This window comes from Moschus berezovskii, chromosome X (assembly GCF_049115385.1).
Source record: "Moschus berezovskii isolate FMDL1 chromosome X, NW_MosBer_1.0, whole genome shotgun sequence".
Classification (NCBI taxonomy): domain Eukaryota; kingdom Metazoa; phylum Chordata; class Mammalia; order Artiodactyla; family Moschidae; genus Moschus; species Moschus berezovskii.
The window spans coordinates 106,916,114-106,932,496 of NC_142488.1; the positions used below are offsets into that span (position 1 = coordinate 106,916,114).

At 35.1% G+C, this 16,383-nt stretch overlaps 2 protein-coding genes across 2 annotated transcripts in view; one reads left to right on the plus strand and one right to left on the minus strand.

Moving 5' to 3' along the window:
• The window catches only part of SLC6A14 (solute carrier family 6 member 14), a 30,645-nt gene extending 16,627 nt beyond the window's left edge, over positions 1 to 14,018 (plus strand). Inside the window, exons 8-14 of the mRNA XM_055393670.2 lie at positions 2,628 to 2,856; positions 4,610 to 4,735; positions 6,317 to 6,435; positions 7,011 to 7,110; positions 7,371 to 7,480; positions 10,231 to 10,398; positions 11,499 to 14,018. Of these exons, the coding sequence (XP_055249645.1) occupies positions 2,628 to 2,856; positions 4,610 to 4,735; positions 6,317 to 6,435; positions 7,011 to 7,110; positions 7,371 to 7,480; positions 10,231 to 10,398; positions 11,499 to 11,645 (999 nt within the window). The 3' untranslated portion in view covers positions 11,646 to 14,018. The remainder of the gene's footprint in view (positions 1 to 2,627; positions 2,857 to 4,609; positions 4,736 to 6,316; positions 6,436 to 7,010; positions 7,111 to 7,370; positions 7,481 to 10,230; positions 10,399 to 11,498) is intronic.
• A 216-nt stretch (positions 14,019 to 14,234) lies between these two features.
• Positions 14,235 to 15,384, minus strand: CT83 (cancer/testis antigen 83). Its single transcript, XM_055438147.2, is given in 3 exon segments — positions 14,235 to 14,357; positions 14,359 to 14,535; positions 15,310 to 15,384. Coding segments are annotated over 3 exon segments (375 nt in total).
• Positions 15,385 to 16,383: the final 999 nt, after the last annotated feature.

Sequence of the window (16,383 nt, forward strand, 5' to 3'; positions counted from 1 at the left end):
CCGAGTCTCTAGCATATCCTGCACTGGCAGGCAGATTCTTTACTGCTGAGTCACCACTTAAATATAACCAATTGTTAAATGTATAAGTGAAATAACCATGATCTAGCTGTCTGTCTATGCATCTATCTACCCATTTATTTATCCATCCATTTTACTTTCTACTGGCTTCCTGCCATTATAAAAGCAATTATAGTATAATAATCATCTAATATCAAGCTATATTCTGAAGACCTAGTAAATATTTATTTACTCCTAACAACTTTATTTCTATTGAAATTGGAAATAGAGTACATACCTTTCAAGGAGAAAATTATTGTTTTTAACTTCCACAAATGAAACTGAGTATCAGTTCATGTTTCTTTTCCATAAAAACATAATAGCTATCATTGAATATCCTATTACTTGCTTTGCATATGCTATCTCATTTAATTCTCACATCATTCTTAGGACACATAGTTATTACTATTATTATTATCATCATCTCCATTTTACAGATGATGAAACAGGCTTGAAGACGTTAAAATAAATCACATTCAATGAAAGTTAGAGGTATTGGATTTAGACTTCATTCTTTTTGATTCCAGAGCTAGACCTGTTAAGTTACCATGTTAACACGGCCTGCCTTCCACTGACCAATCATATTTCCAGATGGACTAAAAATACACTTTTTCCTACATATATGCCAGCCCTATTATTTGAAGTCTCCATAATTAGATTTTTCTTCAGAGTAATGTTATATCTATAGAATTTCACTATTAAGATGGATTTACTTTGGTTAGCTTCTAAGAATAATTATTGCCCTTTAGCAAAGACATAGGAGGGGTAAATTGTGAAAGGGGAAAAGATAAAAGGGTTGAATTAGATGAAGAGTGGGAGCACTGCTTAAAGAGATAAGGCCAGCTGCATGGGGCTCTAATCAAAACATGGAATGAGGTAACTGGATGATTGAAGGGATGTCTAAATATATCATCATTCTTTAAAAACTTCCTAGTACTATCCTTGTTAAGAATATGTTTTTATTGTCCCCAAGTTGATATGTGGAGTAAACAGAATTCCAATCAAATTCCCAGCACAGTTTCCATGGAACCTGAAAATTTATTCAAAAATTTATGCAAAAAAGCAAAGTGTTTCTTAAAAAATGAGGAAGATTTGTCCTACCAGATGTGAAATGATATTATAATGCTAATGGTACTAAAATAATGTTTGCATAGGTATAGACATACAGACCTGTGGAACAGAACAGTAATCTCAAAAACAGATTCGTGAACATATGGAACTTGATATGTGGCAGAGGTGGGGATACAGATCAATGGGAAAGGGACGGACTATCCAATTGATACAATTGATATACAAATATAACAGATAATATCAATTATCTTCAATTGATATTTCATTTAGAAAACAATGTATTTGGATTTCTAATTTAATATGCATTAAATTCAGTTTCAGGTGAATTGAACTTAAGGATATAAGCAAAACTAAGTCTTTTAGAAGAAAATATAGGATAGTAGCTTTATGACCTTGGGCTAAGGATTCTTTTTTTCAGTCAGAGAAATCAAGGACAATACGTAAAAGCAAAGATAGATACCTTCAGCTACATTAAAACAAAATCTTTGGTTCATCAAAGGACACAATGTTAAGAGGGGGGAAAAAGCCACAAATTGGGAGAAAAAATTAAGATGTATAACAGATAAAGGATTAAAATTTGACTACATAAAGAATTCCTAGAGGTCAAATAAGATAAATAACCCAAACAAAACATTGGCAAAATATGTGAACAGGAATTTCACAGAAAAAGAAAACTATAGAATATAAACAAATAAAAACATGCTAAGCCTTATAAATTATTTAAGGTTATCAACACTCTCATTTCACAACCATTAGTTTGGACAGCATTCTAAATTCTGACTGATGTTGGCAAGGATGTGGGGGAGTGAGAACTCTCATACCATCTGGTGGGAGTGCAAACTGATACAACCACTTCAGAAAATAATTTGGCAATATTTAGTTGAATTGAAATTTCATATGATTCAAATGGATAATGGATAAATATCATCTACTACTGAATGGAAAAAACAGGTTGTATTAGTTTACATGCATTAAGATAACTTTTCTATAAACCCAAAATCATGAAAGGCTAAATGCCATATCATTTAGGATAGCAAAAATATGAAGAAAATCAGAGAAATGATAAACACAGAAGTCAGGATAGCAGTTACCACTGAAGTTGGAAGTGTGATATGATCAGAAAGGAGCACAAGGAGGCTTTAATAGCCTGCTGCTGCTGCTGCTAAGTCACTTCAGTCGGTGTCCGACTCTGTGTGACCCCATAGACGGCAGCCCACCAGGCTCCCCCGTCCCTGGGATTCTCCAGGCAAGAACACTGGAGTGGGTTGCCATTTCCTTCTGCAATTCGTGAAAGTGAAAAGTGAAAGTGAAGTCGCTCAGTCGTGTCCGACCCTTAGTGACCCCACGGACTGCAGCCTAGCAACATTTTATTTCTTAAGCTCAGTAGTGGGTATGTAGGTGTTTGTTTTGTTTTTATGTTATTCACTTATATATATGAAATATTTTATACAAATGAAAAATTAAGAGTGTGTGTTTTTAAATATTATTTTATTTTATAGGTTTGGAAAGATGCTGCCACACAGATATTTTATTCTCTGTCAGTTGCCTGGGGTGGTTTGGTTGCCTTATCATCTTACAATAAGTTCAATAACAACTGCTACTCAGATGCCATTGTAGTTTGTGTGACAAATTGCCTTACTAGTGTGTTCGCTGGATTTGCTATTTTTTCTATATTGGGACACATGGCTCATATATCTGGAAAGGAAGTCACACAAGTTGTAAAATCAGGTATGTAATGACTATATATAGCTTCTATATAGCTCATTTAAGAAACGCTGATATACTTTATAACAATTAAAGCACTCAAGATTTAGGATATTGAGTTTTCTTTCTCATTTCATCTTAAATAACTTGGTTATTTTAATCATATAAAAATTCTTAGATGATCTGAGAAACAAGACTATATTACAGAACAACTGTTTAAAGTTTTCCCAAATTTTGTTTAGTGTTTAATATGAACTACCTACTGTTAATATGAACTACTTACTGCACAACTGCAAGTATTAGGCATCACGCTATGCACTTTACACTATCTTCATTTGCATGTATGTATATAAAGACACATACATATATATATACATGTGTGTATTAATATATATATGAATATTATAAATTACATATGAAAATTAATCGATGTACAATTACACTATTAGATCTGAATTTTTAAAATGCACAAATGTCATATAGATTGAAACCCAACTGACTTTGCATATACAGCTATGTCCAGCTTTAAAGGAATCTGATTAATGAATGTCTTAACTTTAAAGACATTAACTAGAGATGCTTAATTATCTGACTTGGTGGCTCAGATGGTAAAGAATCCGCCTGCAATGCAAGAGACCCAGGTTCAATCCCTGGGTGGGGAAGATCCTCTCGAGAAGGGACTGGCTACCCACTCCAGTATTCTTGCCCAGAGAATTCCATGGATAGAGGAGCCTGGCAGGCTACAGTCCATGGGGTCGCAAAGACACAACTGAGCAACTAACACTTTCACTTTTGAAGACTCTTAGGAACAGAAATTTAGGGTTCTTTTAAGTCAGTTTTTCTTACTAAATTTCTATTTATTGTTAATATCATTTGGTGGAGAGATTGATGAATGAGAAAAAATGTTGGGACTAAAAAGGACTTTGGAGATCATGTAGTGTCCAGCTCCTCATTTACAGAGGATGGGACTGAGCATAGAAATGTTATGTCTTGCAGAAGATCAAATAATTAGGAAGTGATAGAGCCTAGGCTAGAAGCAAATTCTCCTGAAGCCTAGGTCAGTCCCGGGAGGTTGGAGACACTTAAAATACTTAAACTAAGTATCATATAATATGATTTTAAAAGTTTTAACAAGTGTCTCTAAAGGCAACATACATCAAATAGAAAAGATTCAATTTATAGTTTTATTACATACAATCTTGCAGGTGTCCATATAATAATTTAAATAGCACTAAAATTATACCTGTTATCTTGTAATAACCTATAATGGAGTATAATGTGCAAAAATACAGAATCACTATGTTGTATACCAAAACAGAATATTGTTGTAAATCAATTATACTTCAATAAAAAAAAATAAGTTGGCACTACACAGCTGTGAAACGTACAGTGAAAAAAATAAATGACACTACATATTGTGATACTGGGTAAACACTGGAAAGAGAGTTGACTGGAATTTAAGACAGTTGCTCTTCATTAATTTAAAAAAAATAAAATCAGCTAAACATCAGTGATGTAGTTAAGATTTCTTATGTGAGAAATGTACCATTTACAAAATTTATCTCACTAGCTTAATTTACAACACGTTTACATTATCATATTATAGAACAACCTACATAAACACTTTTAAAAAGTGATAGTGAAACGTTGCTAAAGAATGTATATTATCCATTGGGTTGCCAAATTGAGATTTTTCTAGTATCTTACTTTGAAAAATGTGAATTTCTTTAATTTTCTTTAACTTAATTTAAATTAAAATTCCATTAATTTTTCCTAGGTTTTGATTTGGCATTCATTGCCTATCCAGAAGCTTTAGCTCAACTCCCAGGTGGGCCATTTTGGTCCGTATTATTTTTTTTCATGCTTTTGACTTTGGGTCTTGACTCTCAGTTTGCTTCCATTGGTAAGTAATCCTCCCAATGTTAACATATCCCTCTCATATTTTACTCTACTTCAAAACATCATTTTCTTACCCTTGTTGCCCCCATCTAGCTTTTACTCTCAGAATGATCTTTCTGAAAATTCCTTTTAACTTAAATTTTAAATACGGAAAAATACAATGTACTCATGTATCAGATACTCAAAAGGAACAGACATTAATATTTTATGTTTGCTTCAGACACTTTTTAGAAAAATAAACTGTTACAGATAAATTTGAAGTCCCTTATGTTTCTCTGCCTAATGCAATTCACATTTCTTCCTTCCTAGAAAGCAACTGTCACCATGGATTATATATGTTATTTGTGTACATTTTATATGTATCCATAAATAAAATTTTTAAATTTCACAAAAATGTGAAGTTTCATAGCATACATACCATTCTGACAGTTGCTTTTTATATGTATTATGAATCCATGTTGATACACAGAGATGTGTTAGTTGCTCAGTCATGACTGACTCTTTGCTATTCTTTGTGCATGGACTTAGCCTGCCAGGCTCCTCTGTCCATAGAATTCTCCAGACAAGAATACTGGAGTGGGTAGCCATTCATTTCTCCAGGGACTCTTCCCAACCCAGGGATCGAACCCAAGTCTCCTGCATTGCAGGCAGATTCTTTACCATATGAGTCACCAAGTTAATTCACAATCTGTTACCATAATTATGGGCATTTGGATTATTTCCAATTTTTTAAATTAATTTATTTTAATTGGAGGCTAATTACGATATTGTAGTGGTTACACGCACTGCTGCAATAATTATTCTTATATATGGTTCTCTTTACACATAGGAATTTTCCCTAGGGTTCAGTTCAGTTCAGTTGCTCAGTCGTGTCCGACTCTTTGCAACCCCATGAACTGCAGCATGCCAGGCCTCCCTGTCCATCACCAACTCCCGGAGCCCACCCAAACCCATGTCTGTTGAGCTGATGATGCCATCCAACTATCTCATCCTCTGTTGTCCCCTTCTCCTCCTGCTCTAGGGTACACAACTAAAAATTCTGAAACAGTTTTTGTTGTATCACACTGTTACATAAAACATTTTAATAATTTATAGGATAAAGTCCAGCTTCCTCCAGTTGACTTTCAAAGCCCTCCAAAAATTTCAAACATGTTTCTTAACTCTTTACTCATATATCCTTCTACTTTTAGCCAGTACCCTGTTTCATGAACATATTTACTTCTTAAACCTAGAAGGCCTGTCTCCATGTGAATTCACCTTATTTAAAAGTTCTACTAAAATTCTTCCTTCCCTATAACCCTCTTTCAAACTTCTTCAGCCCTCGGGAAACTATTACCTTATAATTGCTACCAATGAAAAACTTTATAAAACAGACTAAAAACAACAAATAGAGCTGTGTTTGATTTTTATAAAAACTGATAAGTGGTGACTGCCAAGAGAAAGGACCCTATGGATTTTTAAAAGCAAGAAGTTGGGCCCAGAGTATATTCTCAACATATATTTGTACATTTGATTAATAGAAGTTGATTTCTATGATTAAAATGATTGGCAAATGAGTTGACATGTTGTTTTTTTCCTTCTGAAGAAACGATTACCACGACAATTCAAGATTTATTTCCCAAAGTGATGAAGAAAATGAGGGCTCCCATAACTTTGGGTTGCTGCTTGGTTTTGTTTTTCCTTGGCCTCATCTGTGTGACTCAGGTATACTACAGTGTTTTTTCATAGGCAAAATATTAGTTGGAATGTACTTTATTATCTAAATGAGGAAGCCACGGTTTAAGAGCATGTTTAGTACAGACTTCAAGATTTTCTGAGTTTTAACCCAGATTCTTTTCCCATCATAACACAATTTCAATAGCATGTATAATTCATGGGGTGAGCCCAAAGTGGACAATTTCCCTAATTACAATAAAGTTACAGACTTTGAACATAGGCTGTATTTCTTGGCAGTTACAAAAGAGCACATTACCTTTCATTTTCATAATCAACTATTCTAAATGCTTATTTTTTAATAGGGACTCAGTATAGAAAAAAAGGTACAGCCTGTTTGAGATATTTAAAGCCCCATTTGTGTTTACACTTGAAACATTCCCTTTTACATTTTGGCAGAGGTGAAACCAAGGAGCATATGTTAAAATCAAATTAGTAGATTCAATCTGAGTACCTCATCAATGATAAAAGTAATTAAAACTACATATATTTTTAAATTTTTTAAAATTTATTTATTTTAATTGGGGGCTAATTACTTTACAATAAAAGTAACTTTTTTTTGGTAGGCTGGAATATACTGGGTTAATCTGATTGACCACTTCTGTGCTGGATGGGGCATTTTGATTGCAGCTATACTGGAAATAATAGGAGTCATCTGGATTTATGGTAAATAGTGACTACAGAATTATCTACACATTTTATTAAAATGACTTAGTTTTATTCATTTTCATTATGTTTACTATAATAACTAAGTATAATATACCGGGCGAAAATTTATTATGAATAAAATGTAGTTAAAGGTATTATATGCTTCATTGCTATAGTACAGGAAAACGTTTAGACATAGAAAGATAACTTAGAGCCAGAATGATTAATGAATGAAAGTATAAGTAAGGGCTGAATGCACTCTTTATTGCTGTTTTTAGGAGGGAACAGATTTATTGATGATATAGAAATGATGATTGGAGCAAAAAGGTGGATATTCTGGCTATGGTGGAGAACTTGCTGGTTTGTCATTACACCTATCCTTTTAATGGTAAGTATTAACATGCCATGAATCTGGTATCAATAATAAATATATTTAAACACTTGTAAGATAAACTTGAATTATTTACATTAAATACAATAAAGCAAATTAATATAATTTTAAAATCAATGATTTTCAACTTTTCATGACTGGTGCCTCCAAGTTGCCGAAATTACAGTGCCTTTCTTTGTTGCATTATTTCTGAGGCCATAGGCTTAAACATTTACCATTTGAGACTTAAAGGTATCCTAAAAAATATCTAGGACAAGATACTTAAAAATTATCAACAAATTTTTAAAAACCAGTCATTTGCTCATTCCCTAAAAAATATGCTGAGCCACCTACAATGTTCTTAACCTCTTGGTTTAAGACCCAGTCTCTGCCTTCAAGGAATTCAACCTAAATATATTAATTCCTAAGAAACAACACTCAGTTATTAATGCATATTTTTTATGGGAAGTAGTATCTGAAATTACGGAAACTCACGTGTGTCAATAGAGGCAATAGTTTATGTTAAAAATTAGTGCGATTTAGGAGCTGAAGGGAGAAGGACATGGCAACCCACTCCAGTATTCTTGCCTAAAGAATCCGGTGGACAGAGGAGCCTGGTGGGCTGCTGTCCATGGGGTCGCACAGAGTCTGGCATGACTGAAGCGACTTAGCATGCATGCATGCATTGGAGAAGGAAATGGCAACCCACTCCAGTATTCTTGCCTGGAGAATCCCAGGGACAGAGGAGCCTGGTGGGCTGCCGTCTATGGGGTCGCCCAGAGTCAGAAACGACTGAAGCGACTTAGCAGCAGCAGCAGCAGCAGTAGGAGCTGAAGAAAAGCAAAAAATAACTTTAAATAACAGTTCAGGACAGTAAGAAGCTGAATGCCAAGTAAACACTTGATGGGACAGAAAATTACTATGGGCTAGAAGACTCTTGAGAGTCCCTTGGACTGCAAGGATATCCACCCAGTCCATTCTAAAGGAGATCAATCCTGGGTGTTCATTGGAAGGACTGATGCTGAAGCTGAAACTCCAATACTTTGGCCACCTCATGCGACGAGTTGACTCACTGGAAAAGAGTCTGATGCTAGGATGGATTGGGGGTGGGAGGAGACGGGGACCACAGAGAATGAGATGGCTGGATGACATCACCGACTCGATGGACATGAGTTTGAGTAAACTCTGGGAGTTGGTGATGGACAGGGAGGCCTGGCGTGCTGTGATTCATGGGGTCGCAAAGAGTCGGACACGACTGAGCTACTGAACTGAACTGAACTGAGAGGTAATGGTGGGGGTGGGGCAGGGGAAACTTTATTGAGGATGAGTTTTGGTTCTCATTGCCTCCATGCTTCAATGATTTCCCTAGAAAAGGGTATTATGTTAATTTGATCTACACTTTATTTTAGAGGGCGTTTTTAATATTTGGCTTTGACAGTGCTACTAAATATTGTTTTCCTCATTTGACAAGTTTCCATAATAAAATAAGCCCTTTAGCAACTTAGAAGATCTAACCAGACAATTTTAGTCAGCTAATTTCATTGATTTCTAGGTTTGACAACTGGATTTACTTTAAAATGCAAAGGTATTAAATATTAAATGATATACATTATCATCTATTTTGTAGAAAGTCATACATATTAGACTCCACTATTCCTCATCCATTCTCTTGTAATTATATGAAATTATGGCAATTGTGAAATAAACTTAAATTAGTGTAATGAAATTAAAGGAATTTTTGGTTTTTGTTCATTTTGTTTGCTTTACAGATTTCTATATAGTTAGTTTTAATGCTATAACAGTCTAGTAGGGTTTTTTTTTAAACATTTTTTTAAAAACTTGGCCTTAAAATGTTTTCAACTTTAAGATTCACTGTATTACCTATCTTTTTTCTTTTCAATAAGAAAGTGCTTTGGTAACTATGTACCCATATGTGAATGCCTGTACGTTTTGGGTACTCTGTGTAGTGGGAAATAAACAGAAACTACTGCTAAGCAAGGCACAAGGCATGTTCACTAAAATGTATTTTACATTCTCATTGAACTAACTGATATGCTGGCTAGCTTACAGGACAGAATGTATGCATGCTAAGTCCCTTCAGTCATGTCCGACTCTGCGACCCCATGGACCACCAGGCTCCTCTGTCCATGGACTTCTCCAAGCAGAATACTGGAGTGGGTTTCCATATTTCCTCCTCCAGATAGCACAGAATAAAATCATGCTATTATAAGTGAAAGTTAAAAGTTCAATAATATAAATTTCAGATACTATTTTACTTTCAACAGATATATTTTATGGTGTTTTACTGAAATATGGTGTTGTACAAGTATCTGTATCAATGCTAATTTTTTAAGACAAATACAATTTTTTTTTTTTACTTTTTTTTTTTTTTTACTTTATTGTATTGGTTTTGCCATACACTGACATGAATCTGCCCCGGGTGTACATGTGTTCCCCATCCCTCCCAGCACCTTCCCCATCCCATCCCTCTGGTTCACCCCAGTGCACCAGCCACGAGCATCCTGTATCATGCATTGAACCTGGACTGGCGATTCATTTCACAAGTTATTTAGATTGGTTCATTTAGAATTTTATTTTCTGGCTAGTTACCTGATTATCTTAGTCACCTTGAATGTATTTCCATCTTAATTGTTTTTGATAAGTTATTTCTAATGAATGGAATACAACTGCTAATAATTAGTACAACTGAAACTATTAATATAATATTCTAATCTTTACCATTTTCTTTTCATATTTTACTTTCACAGTCAATCTTGATTTGGTCAGTGATACAGTTTCGTAGACCTAAGTATGGCCAAATTCCATACCCTAACTGGGGAGTTGCTCTAGGCTGGTGTATGATTACTTTCTGCATTATCTGGATTCCAATCATGGCTATCATAAACATAATTCAAGCTAAAGGAAACATCTTCCAAGTAAGCATGTTAATATTATTTATACTTTATAATATAAAGTACTTGTGATCAAAATGAAGGTTAATATGAGATTTTGAACATGAGATCAAATTAATCACTCTTCCCCTCAGGTAACTTTTATACCTGATACAATTTATCTGTTATTATGTGCATAACATTGTATTATACTGGATGTATATTTTTGTGTCTCCATGTACTAGACTATAAGATTATTTAAGAAGGGGTCTTGTCTTGATTGCTATCATATCCTCAGGCCCTATTAAGATGCTTAGCACATAAAAGTTATGATATTTTGGTGCTAGGGGTAAAGAACCCGCCTGCCAATGCAGGAGACATGAAACGTGGGTTTTATCCCTGGGTCAGGAAGATCCCCTGGAGAAGGAAGTGGCAACCCACTCCAGTATTCTTGACTGGAGAATCCTATGGATAGAAGAGCCTGGCGGGCTACAGTCCATAGGGTTGCAAAAAAGTTGGACACGACTGAGTGACTGAATTGAACTGAGATGACACAAAGCAACTGACATTTTCCTTTATAATTTTCACCTTTAAAACTTCATCTGGTTATAATACATACTATAATAGCACGTTAAAACTGGAAAAAGTCTGGTAAATTACCTCGAACCCAATGTAGACCCTGAGTTATCCCTCTTTCATGGAGGCCTAAGGGAATGGAGTTGATTATGATATCTCAGTAGGACAATGTCTAGGTAGGCTCAGAAGTCAGACTGGATTCAAGATTTAGGTCACTGTTTAGTGGGTCTAGATGAATGACTTTACCCTTTGATTCTTGAAACTTCCCAGTCATACACTGGTTTAGATCCTAACCTAACCCTTACTCTAAAGCCAGGATAGAAGTTCAATGAAAGTATGTGAAGTGATACTGTTGCTTGAATGGGTTCACACACTACATACTCAGTTATTTTGGCTTCGTAGTTAATACAGTTCTATTAACAATTGGTTAAATTTGAGTATCATTTTTTTCTTTAGACAATTAAGAATTTAGATGATCACTTTTTTACTTTTCTATGTTCTTATTTCATTTTGGTTAGCAAGAAGACATAACACTCTATAATGAATTTTTTTTTTTTTTTGCTTCTCAGCGCATTGCAACCTGCTGCAGACCAGCTGCTAACTGGGGGCCATACTTGGAAAAACATCGTGGGGAAAGATATGAAAACATGTTAGATTCTAAAAAAGAGACTAACCATGAAATATCTAATATTAGTGACAGCAGAAAACCAGAATGAGATCTATGAGCTTTCTAATTTCAACAGGAATGTAATACAAAAATGTGAATCTACTAATGTTTAGCAATGTGATTTATCTATCTGTTAACACATACATAGCTGCCTCTATTTCACAATAAAAATTTTGTATCACTACAGTATTTTTCTAATATACTGAAGGCTTCACATACTTCACATACTTTCATTGAATTTCTATCCTGGCTTTAGAGTAAGGGTTAGGTTAGGATCTAAACCAGTGTATGACTGGGAAGTTTCAAGAATCAAAGGGTAAAGCCATTCATCTATTTAGAAAATAGTTATATTTTCTATTATAAAAGTTTTTAAATACTATTTGCTTATATTTCTTAGCACACAATGTTTCTTTTCTATAAAGCTGGGGAAAGTAAATATATTTAAAATAAAGTGGTAAAATTGAAAATTAGAAATGCCATACATATATATATATATGGAAAAAATGAACTATGTATATGAAGACTATTGCTTAATCCCTTGGATTCATGTCTAAAAACTTCATGCCTTCACAGATCACTTTTTTTAAGGTGAACTTAGTAGTTATATTCTTTATTTACAAATAGTGAAATAAGACAGAAAACTATGGCCAGTAAGTGATAAATCTAGAAAATGGAATCCAGAAGCTTTGATTCTTTCTTTCCCCATAAAATGTGTTCTGTAGGTTATGGTTGGAAGAAAAACATTAAGAAAAATATTTATACTGTGTTTCACAAAATTTAAAGTAGTTCATTATACACCCTGAAGTCTAATTTCAAATAGAACATGGAACAAAAAACTAATGAGGAAATGGCTTCATTCAAATCTAAGATCTTATGATTGTAATATATAGTTAATAGATAAGTAGAATGATTTTGTTTTACTTGAATAAGTTACTATTTACAGGTGATAACTTATTTACATACTTATGGGAGATAAACCTATGAAAGTTGCCAAGAATGAGGGCAGCCAAGTTAGAAAGTCCTATGTGCCAATTTCTTTACAAAAGATAATGAAAACATCATATCACTAGTAGATTTATACACTGATTATATATCATTTACAACTGGTTTAACATCACAATCTAGGATTACCTAACTATGCAAGAAACTTTTCAGTTATTCTTAAGGTTCTTAACACGGGCTTCAGAGACTGTATGAGGCTGAAATTACATGTAATATTTTTCTACATGTATGTGTATATGCATTTTTTCTACTGTGAGAGTCCATATTTTTCATCAGAATATCAAAAGAAATCTGTGACTCTAAAATATGTTTAAGAACCACATATACTACTGCTGGCTTTTTGTTCTTGTCAAATGATGAATAAAAGAATAAATTTAAGCATTAATTTCTTATACATTTTAAATTTCTTTTCCTTTTGACTGAAGAGTAAATGAGTAAGGGATTAAGGTTTTCCTTTAATTTATACTGATAACTTATTTTGGGGGCAGGGGGCATGAAGTTAAGTCAGTAGGTAAGCCTGTAATTGAATAATCTCAGTGAATTATGTACATATATATGATGAACTTGTGTTAGATATTTTGAGGATTTTCTTTGAGGCTTCCCTTGTAGTTCAGATGGTAAACCATCTGCCTGCAACACAGGAGACCTGGGTTCAATCCCAGGGTCAAGAAGATCCCCTGGAGAAGGGAATGGCTACGCACTCCAGTATTCTTGCCTGGAGAATTCCATGGACAGAGGATCCTGGATGGCTACAGTCCATGGGGTTGCAAAGAGTCAGACACGACTGAGCAACTAACATACACATAAGATGAACTTGTGTTAGATGTTCTGAGGGTTTTCTTTGAGGATAGGTCAAATGCTGTTAGTGAATGTCAACAGATTACTAGATTTTATAAAATATTTAAAATAGATTGCTAAATACAGCATATAAATAATTTTAATCCATATTATCTTACATACATTCTACCATTTTATTTTGGTGCTATTTGAGGTGTGGGTTTTTCACCAAATAAAAAAACGCACATAATTTTCTACAGGTGACTTGCAATTCAGGGAAGATTTAGGCATGCTTCTAGTAGAAGAGGTGGTGCTGGAAAAGTAGTCTACTTCAATAGCTGACTATGAAGAGTAGTTAAGAGTTTCTGTGACTATCTTTACAAGTGTGTAAAGCACAGATCTTAACCAGAGTCCCTGGCACATTTTAGGGTGCTCAATGATAGCTCTTAGTATTATTACACAGATTCAATAGTGTTAGACTATTCTGCATAATGGAAAAAAGTTCCATCAAATCTCATTTACTTTAATGCAAACTTGGAGACATTTACAGTATTGTATTGTAAACCATTAGAAAAAAACTTTCACAATTGAAGTTAAAAATCACTGTATCTCAACTATATTCTTTTTACTGTAGCTAATTAAAAAGAAAACAACTCAAACTATTTCTTTCTCTATTGTGCTTTCATTCCTTCTCCAGTAAAATATGTTAGCAACATAATTAACTCTCTAAATGTTAGCAAACTGACAAATGTCTGGATTTTGTATCTGACTTGGCACCCCTCCCCTTTTAAATAATAATTCATTTGGTATAAACACATATAATCAAATGAATCCACTCAAAGTCCCTTTAATGATTGCCTCAATTGTTATTACATTCTGTAGGCCTGTCAGTGGATTTCCGGTAAACTAATGCACCATTTAAACCCTTAGTAACTAGGAATTGTTCCAGTTCAGCCAGCTTGTATTCCACGATCCTGAGGTTGGTTTACCAGTATTCGCTTCTGCATGGCTATTGACTGTGGGAAATTAATTAAGATATCCCGAGAGAGACTGTTGACCGAAAGACTCTTATCAGTATTGCTCTTAGTTGACTAAGTAGAAAAGGATGATCTTACTAGTGCAAGAGAAGTTGAATTTGATGACATTTCACCACTGTTTCTCTGTAAGGGAAGGAAATTAACCATATGTAGTTTATTGACTTTAGCAATGTCCAAATACCACCAAATAATAACATTCTTAGTCTTAGTTTACCAAAATGAACTGATTGACCTCCCCCAAGATTAAAAATCTGTTGAATACATTAATTTGGAAATATGTCTGTCCTTCCCAAAGAGTGAGAAAAAAAATGAAAGTAGCCTTCTGATGCCAAAATGCCATAGCCTTGGCTTACATTTCTTGGGCGTTTCAGTAGGTCTATACTTGGACCCTGTTTGATTCTTATCTAAAAGCACTTCACTTGGAACTTTAAACATCACCAGGAAACCCACATTTTGACCTTCATTATCTGTGATGCCCCCTCCCCCACCCAAAGCTGTCATAAAGATGACTGAAAACAAAAATACAAGGGAGGAAGAGGCAAACAGAATCACATAGGGGTAGTATAAGCCAGAGAGGAAGAAAGTAGGTACACTTTTTTAAAATGGGAGGGGGCAGATGGACACTTTCTGCTGTACTTTTCAAGTGGATGAAAAACTGTCCCCATCACCTAGTGACTTGAGGCTTTTCACAACAGACTACAGCTGTGGAACTACTGGCCAACATGGGAGAAGTGTGAGGTAGAGTCAACATCTGAGCGCTTTCAAAGGAAAAAGGAATGGGGTGACCCCCGCCTTACTCTTACTTTACTATCTATCTACTCTCTTAAACACACCTCCCTCCCCAAGCCATGTATTTGTCGAGCTTCATCTAATTCTAACCACTCTTACACACTTTACCTGAAACCAGGTTTTCCAGAAGAGATACATGAAGACGAACAGAATGCTGCTCACGAGTAGGAACAGGAGGCTCATGGCGCCTCTTAAACCTCTTCCCTCTTCTCGGGCACTGAGGCACTCAGCTAGCAGTTGGGAAGCAGGGGGCCGCTAGTCACCCGTGAAGCCGCGGGCCAGATGCTCAGCGTCCCTCACTGCCTGGTGCAAGTGGGATGTTAGGCAGCGACCAGCTTTATATACCTGAGAGAGCGTGTGACCTCACAATTGAGCATGCACAGGGGTCAGTACGTCACAATCAGATGACGTAACACCGTCTTGAGGGGAAACCAGGCGGCACATACTGCTCACTTGATTGCAGTTAGGATAGTTACAGATGGTGGGAGAGTTTGGGATTTTGGGGAAGCTGAAACGCAGTAGAAGTAAAGACGCCAAATTGACTGGTTAAATGCTAGATTTTAGAAGTGTTTCCCCCCCCCCCCTTTTTTTCTGTTAAGATTTTTTCTTTGCTGCAACCACTTCATTATTCATTTCAAAAACAAGTTCAAAGGCAAGGTAGAAATACACTGTAAAAGTAGTTACCTACATATTGTGAGTCGTGGCCAAATACCTCCTTACCACCCCCGCTGCTATTTTAGGATTTACTCCAACCATATTCACATTGGGATAATGTACGTTTGTGCCACTGTACAGTTTAAAAAATAATTCTAGGGCCATTTCTCCATATAGTTCTCACAATAATTTTGTGCTATAGGTATCTTTAATGGTATGTCTACTTCGGGAAATGCAGAAACAGATTCAGGTATTAAGTAAACTCATCTGAAACTAGTAGGAAAAGCACAGCTTGAATCCACAGAGTTTGAGTTCTGAGATAAACTCCCATTCCGTCATCCTCATCCCCAACCTCAGGGCCTCTACCTACACTTGTGAGCCTCAAATATTTACTATTCTCCACCCAAGGAATGGAACAGTATATTTGGATTAGTTAATGAGAAGGGACAGATACAGGAATCATTGTACAAGTTAGAAGTGTTCAAGAAATTCAAGTAAATGTACAAGATGAAACTGAACTAAAAGTCA